Source organism: Paroedura picta, chromosome 9 (genome assembly GCF_049243985.1).
Source record: "Paroedura picta isolate Pp20150507F chromosome 9, Ppicta_v3.0, whole genome shotgun sequence".
Lineage (NCBI taxonomy): Eukaryota > Metazoa > Chordata > Lepidosauria > Squamata > Gekkonidae > Paroedura > Paroedura picta.
Window position 1 is genome coordinate 48,949,735 of NC_135377.1, and position 12,984 is coordinate 48,962,718.

General features: G+C 39.4%; 1 protein-coding gene across 1 annotated transcript in view; it reads left to right on the top strand.

The window, feature by feature from the left end:
- Window positions 1-12,984, top strand: part of PTPRM (protein tyrosine phosphatase receptor type M) — a 525,104-nt gene that overhangs the window by 214,952 nt on the left and 297,168 nt on the right. Inside the window, exon 6 of the mRNA XM_077352746.1 lies at window positions 6,892-7,066. Coding sequence (XP_077208861.1) covers window positions 6,892-7,066 — 175 coding nt within the window. The remainder of the gene's footprint in view (window positions 1-6,891; window positions 7,067-12,984) is intronic.

A 12,984-nucleotide genomic window follows, 5' to 3' on the forward strand; every position in this document is an offset into this window, starting at 1 on the left:
GCAGGTTATAAGAATAAAGGTTTATTTATTATTTAATGTTCCTCCCTATTAACCCTTAAGAGAAAGCTGAATGCTTTGTGTCATACCCGCCATAAGCCATTTAAGATTTTAATGGTAAGGACAAACATACTGCACTATGCCTGGAAAGAAGTGGGCAGCCAATGAAAATTATTCGGACCATAGCTTTCTGGTACTAGCTGACATGTCCAGATGTTTTGAAAGACATTCCCATGTAGAACACTTTAAAGTAATCTGTCCTGGATGTCATCAGAACAGTAGCATTCCTATTCTCTTTAGCACACAGGGCAGATAATTTTTTTAACAATCCCCCCTCTATTTTTTGTTTGTTTGCTGTCAAGTCACAACTGATTTATGGTGACCCTGTACGGGTTTCAAGGGAAGAGACATTTGGAAGTGGGTTGCCATTATTTGTCTCCGTGTCAGCCCAGTTTAGCTTCTGAGATATGATCAGGCTGTCTGGGATTTTAAAAAGAAACGGATATCAGACATATATCCAGGGTATTCAGAAAAAGTTCAAATCTCAGACAAGAACTCAGAATAAATTTCAGAGTGTTCAGAAGATATTCAAGAATCTGAGGAAAGAATATAAAATAATATTCAAAAATAATTTCAAAAATTATCAGATTGATTGCCAGAGATGAAAACAAAACTACAAGATCAAGTGCAAGAAATTACAAGCATTAAAAAGAAGCAAAAATAAAACAAAATATAAGATTCATATATGTAAGCCTCAGTCTCTGTCAGCAAAAGGCAAGGGGAAGAGGCAGTGACCTTCCAGGTCTGTTTTGGTTGTTGAGGGACAAATAATCAGGGCCAGGATATCAGAAACCACCATGTGACTTGCATGAATCACCCAGGACTGGCTGTTTGCTGCTGTTTAACAGTAATCACCTGACAAGAGCAAGTGTGGTCTAGTGGTTAAAGTTTAAGATGAAAATCTGGAATCCTCAGTTTAAATTACCCTTTGCTATGCAATCTCACTGTGTAATATTGGGCCAGTCACACATAGTCAGCCTAATCTACTTCACAGGATCACTAAGAATAAAAGAAGAGAAAAATGATGTAAGCTGCTTTGGATCCCTACTGTAGAGAAAGGCAGGATGTAAAATAAATAAAAGTATAGCTGAAGATGGAGGGCAGATGAAAGGTAGGTGGGAAGAAGATAAGGAACAAGGAAAGGTGAAGACACAGGAGCTGCCAGTAAAGGGGGAAGGAAATCCTGTGTACAGGGGAAAGGATGCCCGTTCCAAATCCTTACAGGTTCCTCACTATGCAACTGGGCCCCAGCAGCCAGCACCATACAACTAGACCTGACCTGGCAGCCAGTACTGCATGACTTAGCTACAGTTTTACCAGGTAGAGACTGCTGGTGGCTTTTAGGGAAAAGAAAGAGGAAAACAGATGCCCCCAGAAATCCTTCTGGTTTGCTGCTTCTTTTATGAGATACTTATTCTTTGCTAATGCCTAATTTACACAAAACAGTCACCATGAGGCAGCTGTTTGAACTTGCATCAGCGGATACAGTAGCTCATTGTGTGAATCAGACATATTCATATTCTCTGTTTATTGTTGTAATCCATTCCTATTGCTTATTAGTTTTTCTGTTGCAAACTTTGCACGGCAATAGAGAACTGCTTGCTGAACACTGCAATTGCCTTGCCATAAATAAACACTTTCGGAATATGGTGGCTGTTTCCAGTAAAGTGTACTTTAGGTTTACAATGTATTTTAGAGAAATCAGACAGGGATAGGAAGTTGGAGACAAATTAGACTGATGAAGACTGTGCATGCCCCAGCAGGCACAGAATGCCAAGGACATCAGATATAGGAATGCAAAGAAAATATCTTAAAAGTTTTAATCTTTCCCACTTATAGTGATACTCAGCTGTCTTTGGCATTCTGAGCTTCCTAGGGCACGCTCAGACTTCAGTAGACTATATTTTGTGGTGTTTCTTGCTTTAGTATGCAAATTTTGCCTCCTGTAAAAGTAGAGAATTTTCAAAATAGGCAGAATCTTAATAGGCATGTTATTATGGTCTCTTTTTACTACACGAAACATACTAGGAATCCATTAGGAATTGTAGGGGTTATTATTGTTACTAATTTGATTTTTTAACCAACCCTCTCTAGATCCAGGGTTGGGGTGGTGTACAAGATATATTTAAGTGAAAATGATAAAATCTCTAAAATGGACATAATAACTATACAACTATGTTGGCAAATAACAAAACTCTATGCCTATGTATTTAATTCTGGGTGGCATAGGGTTCTCAGGGGGGGGCATGTAGTTTATCTGTGCACCCTCAGCCATATACCTGGTGGAATAGTGCTATTTTGCAGACCCTGCATAACTAATAGGAGTTCTTTCTTTGCCAACAACATATTCTAGCAAGCTGGGGCTAGGTCCCAAAAGCCCTGGGTCTGGTTAAAGCCAGTTGGACTTCTTTATCTATCTTGAATTTGATCCAGAATTCAACCAGCAACCAATTCAGCTTCTGGAGGTTGAATATATACCAGCTGCAGTTTCTGGGTCAAGGTCAAGGATTGAATAAGTTTCTTCTCTCCAAGAAAAATTTATCTCTCCAGGATTCCACATGTCCTATCATGAGTAGGCCAATTTCTCCATTTCCCTCTGTATTTTCCACGTTTAATTGTTGTTCAACATTCCATGCCTCCCAGAGGATGTGCACTGCTCAGGCCATTTTAGAATTTTTTAGTCTGTGGGTAGCCTAGTTTTGTGTTTTCATGATTGACATAGGTCCCAACCTTAATTAATATAGTAGCCTGTTGCATGCTGAAATGCAACAAACAGTAGCTAGTGGTTTGGTGCCTGGCATTTTATATAGGATGATGATGAACTTTGTTGTAAATCTGGATCATTGGTTTAGTTTGCTACAACGGACTCATACAGCTGCCATTTTCCAGTTGGCATGTCAAAGATAAGGTTGCCAACTATGGATGGAAAAATTCCTGGGGCCTGGGGATGAGAGGTACCTCAGTGGGGCACCATGCCAGGGAGGCTACCCCATTAAAGTGGCCATTTCCTCCCCAAAGGAACTGATATCTGTAGCTTGGAGAGGACTTTTTATTCTGGGGACTCCCCAGGTCCCACATGGAGTTTGGCAGACCTAACCCCAAGGTCTCCAGGGGTCTGGCAATGCTCTCCCAGCCCCAGCCAGGAGTTGGCCACCTTTGAAAGAAAGCTCTCCTCATCTCCCCTTTGTTCAGATGTGGCCAAGACAGTGCAGGGTGGTAAAAGCACTGGTGGTAGCTGGCCAGCGGCAAGAAGGTAAACCTGGCATCCTGTGGCAGTGGAGGTGGGTGGAAGGCCTGACCACTTGCCCAGAGGGCCAGCAATAGCATTAGCACCCAAAAAGAAGACATTGAGCCATGTTTTCTGTAGTTTCCTGCCCAAAAAAACGAAGTGATTGAGCAGCACTCTCACTCGCCAACTTTCCTGGCATAGAAGAGCGGAGCCCAGTTTGAAGGGTGCATCCCCCCTGTGGGCTTTCCACAGGGCTTTCCTTCTCCACAAGGTGTCCACATTTTAGTTCAGCAGTCTTCTCTCCTTCCCCACAGTGTAGCACTCAATGCCACCTCAAAGAAGCAACGCTAATTCAGCTCCTGTTTCTCACCAAGAGCACACCCCTGAAGGGAGGGCCTGAAGGGAATCATAGAATCATAGAGTTGGAAGGGGCCATACAGGCCATCTAGTCCAACCCCCTGCTCAACGCAGGATTAGCCCTAAGCATCCTAAAGCATCCAAGAAAAGTGTGTATCCAACCTTTGCTTGAATGCCAGTGAGGGGGAGCTCACCACCTCCTTAGGCAGCCTATTCCACTGCTGAACTACTCTGACTGTGAAAATTTTTTTCCTGATATCTAGCCTATATCGTTGTACTTGAAGTTTAAGGGGAAAGGGTGGCACATTGTGGAGCAAGAGCCCCAGTTGTCCCTGAGTCTGATGCTCCTCATAGGCCAGCTAAAGGCAGTTCCAAATATCGTGGGTCAGTTGGCCCATTGCCTCCAATGACACCACAGTGCACTTGCCCTTCTTCCCCTTCAACTCTTCCAGCTGCAACACCATCCCTGTTGCCTCAGATTGCTTCACTGACCAAGCTTTCCGGGGGGATATTCCAACAATAGGACAAAGGCAGTCTACCTTGTGCCATGAGCTACTAGAAGAGCTAAGAGCAAACGGAACTATCTCAGTTCCAGAAGACCTGCAAGATGGAGCTCTTCTGCTGGCCACTCGGTTGAGGCCAGGATATGTCTACTATCTCATGGCCCCTCCTCTATACAGCGGCTCCAGCATTACCAAAAGCATATGATGATGCTGGAGACTTTGACATATATTTGATTAGTATAAGCAGCAGATATTATTTACTGTAAACTGATGCTTTTAATTGGAATTGTTTTATTGGCAGTACTGTTTTATACGGTTGTGAGTCCTTACGAGCTGGCTGTAACAGTAGCAGCAGGCTAGAAATCAAACAAATTAAAAAAACAGAAAAAAATATTTTTTTGTAAAGTGAAGTATGAGAAGGTATTGTTTTACAATTCATAAACAGAGCTTAGCATCTGTAATAGTTAAGAAATGTGTATTTTTTTTACAGTAGTAAAGTAATCAAACTATCAATAGAAGCCAAAAGAAGTTTTAAAACTGTAGGATATGTTTTGTATGCTCTGGAAAAATAAGCTCTGATAATTCAAAAAAAACTTTGCTTTTAAAAAAAGTGCTTATGGATGGGTGCATATACCCCCAATAGTACAGTCTTCTAGTCCTGAACTTTTACAAACCGTGTCTTTTAAAGTTATTTTACTGCTGTTTATTTTAACAGTTCCTTAAATAAGGCCATGCCATAAAATTACTTGTAAAAGTTAAATGACTTCATTATTACTGTACTTATTAAAGAAATTAAAATTTGTTATTTACTGCTTAATATCCTGCCGCTTTGGTATAATGATCTGTTTAACCTTGACTTTCGCCTCATGAATTATGTACAAGAGCAAGTTTAATGTTGACATTACATTTGGAGCTTTTAAAAGGTTCTAAATGGCATATTAAGGTTATTCTAAATAAGTTGACACCTGAACATTCAAATTAACAAACTGAGTTCACACTTCCTTAATATGTATTATATTTTTGCATATTTGTAGAGAAAGCTGGACTTGTACTTAATTCGAGATTAATCTTCTATTATTTTTTTATCTTAATTTGTGTTCCAAGGCACAATTATATATGTATTATTCTAAACATAACATATGATCATGCTAAAAAAGGATTTTTGCATATCTGATTGTTTGGGTATATATTTATATATGGCAAGCTAAATCCAGATGTTTAGAACATTTGTGCCTGACTTGTATACAAGTAATTTATAATTTTCCTTCATATTAAATAAGAATGTGAGTATACATGTTCTGTGTAGTTCTGAATTAACTGTAATGGAATGATGTGTATTGGTTTTTCCGGGTTGTTACTGCTGGCATGGCAGTTTCCAGGGGAAGATGAGTGGGGAGAAAGATTTTTTTACAATTTTCCTTTTCTTCCCCTTTCTCCCATACACATCATCACCTCTAGACTATTTTTCTTTTTGTTGGGGGAAATAAATAAAGCTACACAAACACTGTAAAGAACTTAAGCTCCACTGATTCCAATGCACTTTACTCCTTTCAACACCTGTTATTGTTGTTTAAGTCAAGCCATAAAAACTTCCCCATCTACGAGCACCCTCACTACTCCAACAACTGGTCCAAAAATGCAATAGACTTCTTATGAATTACCTATTTCCTCTAGAGTTTTCAGCTGAAAGTTGGGAGTTTCCTGGATATTTGGGAGTGGGACATGGGGAGGGCGGGGTTTGAGGAGAGGAAGGACCTAAGTGAGGTATAATGCCCTCTCCAAAACAGCCATTTATCCAGGGGAACTGATCTCTGTCACCTGGAGATCAGTTAAAACTTTGGAAATCCCCAGGCCCTTCATGGAGGTTGGCAACTCTACCTTCTGCCTCATTTCCAAAACCAGTTTACAGATTGTGTTTAGGCACAATTTCTAATCTGCCTTAAAGTAACATAGGGTTGAATCCAAATGTACAGTGTTATTAGTGTAGTGACACTTCTATTGATGAAGGATGGGGAATCCCCCCCCCCAAACCGGATTCTTCTTCCCAATGAGACTTCTATTTAGCCTCGGTACAGTCTTTAAAGGTCCCCTAAACCAAGAAGCAGAATTTGGGGGGGGGGGGCTGAGGTATCACTGGTCTGCAATAGGACAACACAGACAGGGAAGTACTGTTCCTCTAGGTTTGCTTCACTTGCTGCAATTTGGATCCATTTCATTATGTCAGAGGTCCATTTGTTCATGTCCCACTTCAATGTCAATCTTGTAATTTGTCCTTCTTGTCACACTGTATCAGAACACTGCTATAAGTTGGTCAAGTTACGAAGTATTGAAAGCAACTATAACATACTTAGCTAATTTCGAGCAAATGAATCTGTTCTTTCGAAAACGTTTCCGGTAGATGTTAAAGAAGACAATGAGTATGTCTTCTGCTCCTTTTCTGTTCCTCAAAGATGTAAATCTCCAAGTGCTTTATACAAAGATGAAAATTGTCCTGGAGCTGTGTTTGTAGGGCAAAGGAAATAGTGGCTGAGGTTAAGTAATATTTACATTCTTTTTCTTAATAAAGCTAATTTTTATGTCTCATAGGTATAAATTATACTATAGTGAGTTGAAAGAGATGCTGAATGTTGTAGATTAATATTGGTTATTTAATCCAAAATGAATAAGTCTTGCACACTATTTTGCAAATGTAGTTTCAATATTTGTTTATTTATAAATTATTTTTATTTGTTTGTTTTTTATTAGGGCTTGTTTGGACGGGACGCACCTCTAAAGGACATAAAAGTTTTTAATGATCGGCGATTTGTAGCTATTTTTAATGTGGTCAATGCTACCAAACGGGATGCTGGCAGTTACCGGTGCATGATTCATACAGAAGGCGGAGTTGGAGTATCTAATTATGGGGAACTGATAGTTAAAGGTATTTTAGAATGTGTCTATTAATTGTTAAGAGTATAGTCTTTCCTGAATATATTCATCCTGGCCAAAGCTCCAGTGTCTTTATTGGTGATCAGATAAGATGAAGTATTATGTCTGATATCTATCACTATGAGTGAGAAGTTTGCAAGCTTTGACATAAACACTGAATTTTTATATGCAGAGGATGCCCTGTTTTTTTTTTTAATGGGTCATGGAGTGCTTTGTATGTCCCTTTGGTAGGAGACCTGAACAGGTAGACATGTAAGTAGGAGACCTGTACATGATAAATATATATATTAAAAGTAATTATAATGTAAGGCTTTTCCCCCTCTATGTATAATTGTTTTGAAAATGTTCCTGATAACTAATGATGGTTGATACCGTAAAATATTTTAAACACAGTTTTGATATGTAATGATTATTATGTTGAATTTTTGTCTTGATCAATGGATTTAAGAATTTATACCCCACCTTTATTTGATGAGGCATTACATCATTGGTAGTTATGTGGCAGAGGAAGATCATGGGTACCAAGGAGGCTATTTTCCAGGCTATAAAGTTTTAACCATAAAAACAGAGAAAGTGGAGAACAGCTGACCTGTTGGTGGGGGAAGAGTTGAATTGCATATTAATATGAAAAGAAGGCAAAAATGTGACATATCTTTAACATATAAAATATTAGTAAAGAGGTGTTGAAATTGAGATGTTGGTGTACTAATCCCAACTGATTTCCTATATGAATGTGATAACAACCCAAATTTGGGCTCAGTTGAAGGGGTCCAAATAAGTAAGAGCCAGTTTGGTGTAGTGGTTAGGAGTGTGGACTTCTAATCTGGCATGCCAGGTTCAATTTTGCGCTCCCCCACATGCAACCAGCTGGGTGATCTTGGGCTCGCCACGGCACTGATAAAACTGTTCTAACCAAGCAGTGATATCAGCACTCTCTCAGCCTCACCCACACCACAAGGTGTCTGTTGTGGGGAGAGGAATGGGAAGGTGACTGCAAGCCGCTTTGAGCCTCCTTCGGGTAGGGAAAAGCGGCATATAAGAACCAACTCTTCTTCTTCTTCTAAAACTATGTTCAGTAGAAGCAAAGACTTTATTCAGTTGACCATTGTCAAAGAAAGTATGCCTATAATAGTTCATGACACTGTCAGATTAACAGACAAAAAGCATGAGTAAAGGTAAAGGTATCCCCGGTGCAAGCACCGGGTCATGTCTGACCCTTGGGGTGTCGCCCTCTAGTGTTTTCATGGCAGACTCAATATGGGGTGGTTTGCCAGTGCCTTCCCCAGTCATTACCATTTACCCCCCAGCAAGCTGGGTACTCATTTTACCAACCTCGGAAGGATGGAAGGCTGAGTCAACCTTGAGCCGGCTGTTGGGATTGAACTCCCAGCCTCATGGGCAGAGCTTCAGACTGCATGTCTGCTGCCTTACCACTCTGCGCCACGAGAGGCTCTTATAAAGCATGAGCATGTATAGACAAATTGCCCTCAGGAACTTGCAGAAGTATCAAACCAATTACACAATGACAATTTAATTCTAACCAAATTGTAACCAATAGAAACGCAATCTATACTTCCTTCTTCATACTTGTAAGAGTACTATTATCTTATCTGTGGTATATTTCATGCACAAAACAAACTGCTTACTATGGGGGGGGAAAGCATGTATTAAAAGTTGTCATATATTGCAAGAAATGCAGTCTTTTGGAGATCAGCTAAAAACAAAGATAACATTGCTGGCTCAATATTAGGTCAAACATTCTCTCAGTTCTTTATGTGGTCTTTACTGACATGGCTATGCTATGGCTTATTCATATTTTAACACCCAGCCACCCACCTTTCAACTTGTTGGAGCAAAAGTCCCAAATTGCTTGTCAGGAGCAAAAGTCCCAAATTGTGATTTTTTTTTAATAAAAGGGAAAAAAACAGGAATTATAATTTTGAAGAACATCAAAGTTAAATATGGATATACAAAAAGGCAGTAACAAAAAGATTTTCTTAAGAAAATTGTCATAACATATGAAGAAATGAGAGACTGAGGACAAAGAATTTGTCTACAGAGGCAGGTTTTTTTGAAGTTGTTGCAAATTGCTTCCATTGACTTTGACCCTTCCATGCATGAACTTATTTATCATATCCTTATAATATTTGCATTTAGCCGCCTCTCTCAGCACATTACACTGTGTGTGGTGAATAATTGCTTACCCTTAGGGTGTAATCCCATTAGCTACTTGTAGCGTGATGAAGTAATTATGGTAATCCCTGTTGCTTGTGCCATAGTTTTTATGAGACCACATGCAGGTCATTCTTTGTGACCTAAAAAGCCCACTTTAAACAGTACACTGACCTTGGAACAGCTTATATTTAACTAACAACTTTATGGTATACTTAAACTCATTTGGATTGGTACTGATAGCCAATTACAAAGGATTTACATTTTGCCCATATTTTTCAAAAATTACTTGTCACAGAAAATTGCATATTTACCATAAAATTTGGTTTTTAAATGCACAATCAGTGAACTAAAAGGCAATAAACAATTACAGGGTGTTTTTTTAAACTTGATAATGGATTAATTATTGTACACAAGGGGAAATTTTGGTATGAGTCACAGTGCAGTTCAAAGCAGAATTACATCTTTGGCTAAGAATTGAACTGTGAGGACTGCTTCACACATTTATTTATTTATTTATTTATATCCCATATGCTGGTTAAAAACTCATGAGGCAGCTTACATAAATAAAGTATTAAGAACCATACTATTAAGTTAGCAGTTGTATAGATGTTGCTCTGGCCTTTTCTCAGTAGAAGGAGATTTCTGTAGTCCTCTGTCCCTTCAACAGGATCACTTTGACCTGATGGAATCTGAGAGCCAAACTAGATGATTCTGCATCCCTGAATCCACCACAGAAATGCATGCTATTTTTTAAAAAAATTAGTGGCTATTGTAAGCCACTTTGAGACTCAGTGTAGAGAAAAGCAGAATATAAAAACGAATGCTTCTTAAAAAACATGCAATAGGAGACCATTAAGACAAGTTTGGATTTATATACTCTGACAACATCTGAGGAAGACAAAGAGAATGTAAATCTAATTTTCCACATTTTTGCCATCTCTTTGCTGTTGCAGAAATGTATGTGTAGTCTTCTGGAATAGGTTATATGCAGGCAGCGTACTCAGCTAAAGGCAGTGCACTCTTTCAGCACAAGGCACTTTCCATTAGTTCAAGGTGTATCCTTCCAATGCAAGTGGCTCCTAAGTTGACAGAACCCTTGTGTTGATGGATAGAGATGCACATAAACCAGCTCATAAACTGAAGTTTGCGATGACTTTTGGCTTTGCGAAGTCAGGTTCATGACAAGTCAACCAGCACAAACTTTTGACAAATTTTTAAACTGTTCATAGAGGTTTCATTGCAGTTCATGATTCATGAACAGTTACATTTTCAGATAGTCTTCACTCATGAAGATATTTATCAAACTTCAGAGTAAAGGAGGATGGAAGTTTTTCTGTGAGTCTGATGTAACTGGCTTGTTCTTGAACCATTCCAGAGACTTTTGTAACTGCAACAATGCAAGGAAAAGAGGGATAATGTCAAATCACAGAATCAATGCAAAGAGAGGGGAATTTTTTTGCTTATCTTTTTATTTTATAATATACTAGCTTCAAAGAACGGGCTTTGAAAGCCCCCCCCCCCGGTGGCTTCTTCCCCTCTGTGAGGCATGGGTGTGCTCTGCAGGCCACGGGGAAGCCATCCCGGCCCCCTCCCTCCTGGCGAGGCCGCGGCTTACCCAGGTGCGTGGCCTCCTGAACGGAAGGCCTGCATGATGTGCGGGTGGGTTGGCCCCTGGAGGCATCTGGATTGGCCCGCTGACCTGGACCTGGACACCACCCGGACAGGGTGGTGTTCGGGCCCGGACAGGGCCACCTACATGGCCCTTTTAATTTTATATATAGGCCAATGGTTAAGATAAAGAAAGAGAAAAACACATGCAATGCTACAAGCACAAAACAATGAATACAAAATAAAAGCGGAGGGGACAAAGGAAATAATAACCTCCCAAAACACATAAAGAAAGTTACTGGAACTCATTCAGGCATTTTTGTATCCCACATGCCTGTAGGCAAAATTTGGCAACTTTGTAAGTAATCAACAAGGAGAGACAAAGTTGTTCGGATATTCTTCATATAATTGAATTGGAGTTGGATGTCATTACAGAATGGGCAATTCAGTAGAACATGTTTATTTATTTATTACATTTTATACTGCCGTCCCTTGCAAGTCAGAGCAGTTTACAGCATAGGTTCATAAGTTCCATTATATTTGAGGTACAGTACTCTGGAAATTAAGAAACTGAATGCTCAGTAGACTCCCATCTGTATGACTTGTGCAAGGACATTGAGGGAGTGGGACACAATGGTGTCTACCTTCCAGAAGGGCTGAAGGAAGAGCACTAAAGCATGCTAGAGTAAAAATTCTCCGCTATTTGAAGATCTCAAGGCATCTAAGATAATCTGCTGATTGAAAACATTTGACATGTTGCAGAATAACTGAATATTTCTATATGTGAGCCCTGACGGATAGAGCATTGTCTCAGAACTGCTGTTTAATTGTTTCTTTTGCTTTTTGATACCCAAGATGCAGTAAAACTTGGAGGGAGGGAGGCCATGCTTCTGGAGGTCCCTTTAGCTGCTCTTAGCTAGGATAAGTGGTAGCTGTTAACAACGATCAAGGGTACTATCCAAGGAAATCATGGTTTACAATACTAGTCCCATGGGATTAAAGATTAGGTTTATCCAGTGAGTGGATGCAAGTTGCCACATTTGTGCCTCCAAGAAGTTTGACCCGGCCTCTAGTCAGATAAAAGCATTCAGAATACATTATCGGACTCTGAAGATCGTTCAGAGGAACTTAGGTTGTACTTTATAAATATGGAACTGGGAGCAGTATAAAAGCTGAGTCACAATCTTTCCTCGGAAAACCTCGATCAGTTTCAGAGCACAGTGCCACAAGATAATGAAGCTGGAGCAGGAGGGGTAGGATTTTGTAAGGTCTTTGTAAGAAAATAGGAACACACAGGAAAACTGAAACTGACAGTAGCAGTGGAGAAATCTTGAGATGAGGGGAGAGACCCGGAGACTGCTGAGAAAGGTGGATTAAAAATCTAAATGATAAATAAATAAATAAATACATACATAAATCAATAAATAAATCAATAAATAATAAACCTCCTGAACCTGTGCCTGTCATTTCCCTAGAAAGTACTTTCCTGGGGAACGTTCTTTGGAGGGCTTTCCATTGGATCCTGTAGTAAGCCAAATCTTCAACAAACTTGACATGCAGATAGAGAAAAGTCAGCCAGAGACCCTTGCAAGTGTGTTGTTTCTAGCATGCTGTGGGTGGGTCGTACTATTTTCTCATGAACCTTGCAAACTTAACCTGTTTATTTGGCACCTAAAAGTTCACTATTGTTCATGGTTCATGAACCAGGCACGCCAAAAACTGAACCATATTTTCCTAGTTTGTGCCTATCCCTATTGATGGGAACACCTTGTGCTTATAGAATTCCAACCTTACCTGATTGGGATGCTGGAATACATCTCAGTTTAAACAAGTGTGTTCAATCATATATTCATTTTGCAAAATTTGCAAAAAAGAAAAGAAAAAAAGATGTGATGGTATGACCTATTCAGTGTCAGTACAGTTGCAAGAAAGCTGGAGCATCAGAATTTTGATGAATGTATTACATGTCTTGTAGTCAAAATGTTAAAACTGATATTTCAACTTTTATGTAAATATTGATTCTGATAAAAAAGACGGAATATGTTCAATTATTTTTCACTCTATATGTTTACATTATACAATTTCCTATTATGTGTTTCTCAAGTAACTGGATAGAAATGCCATTTT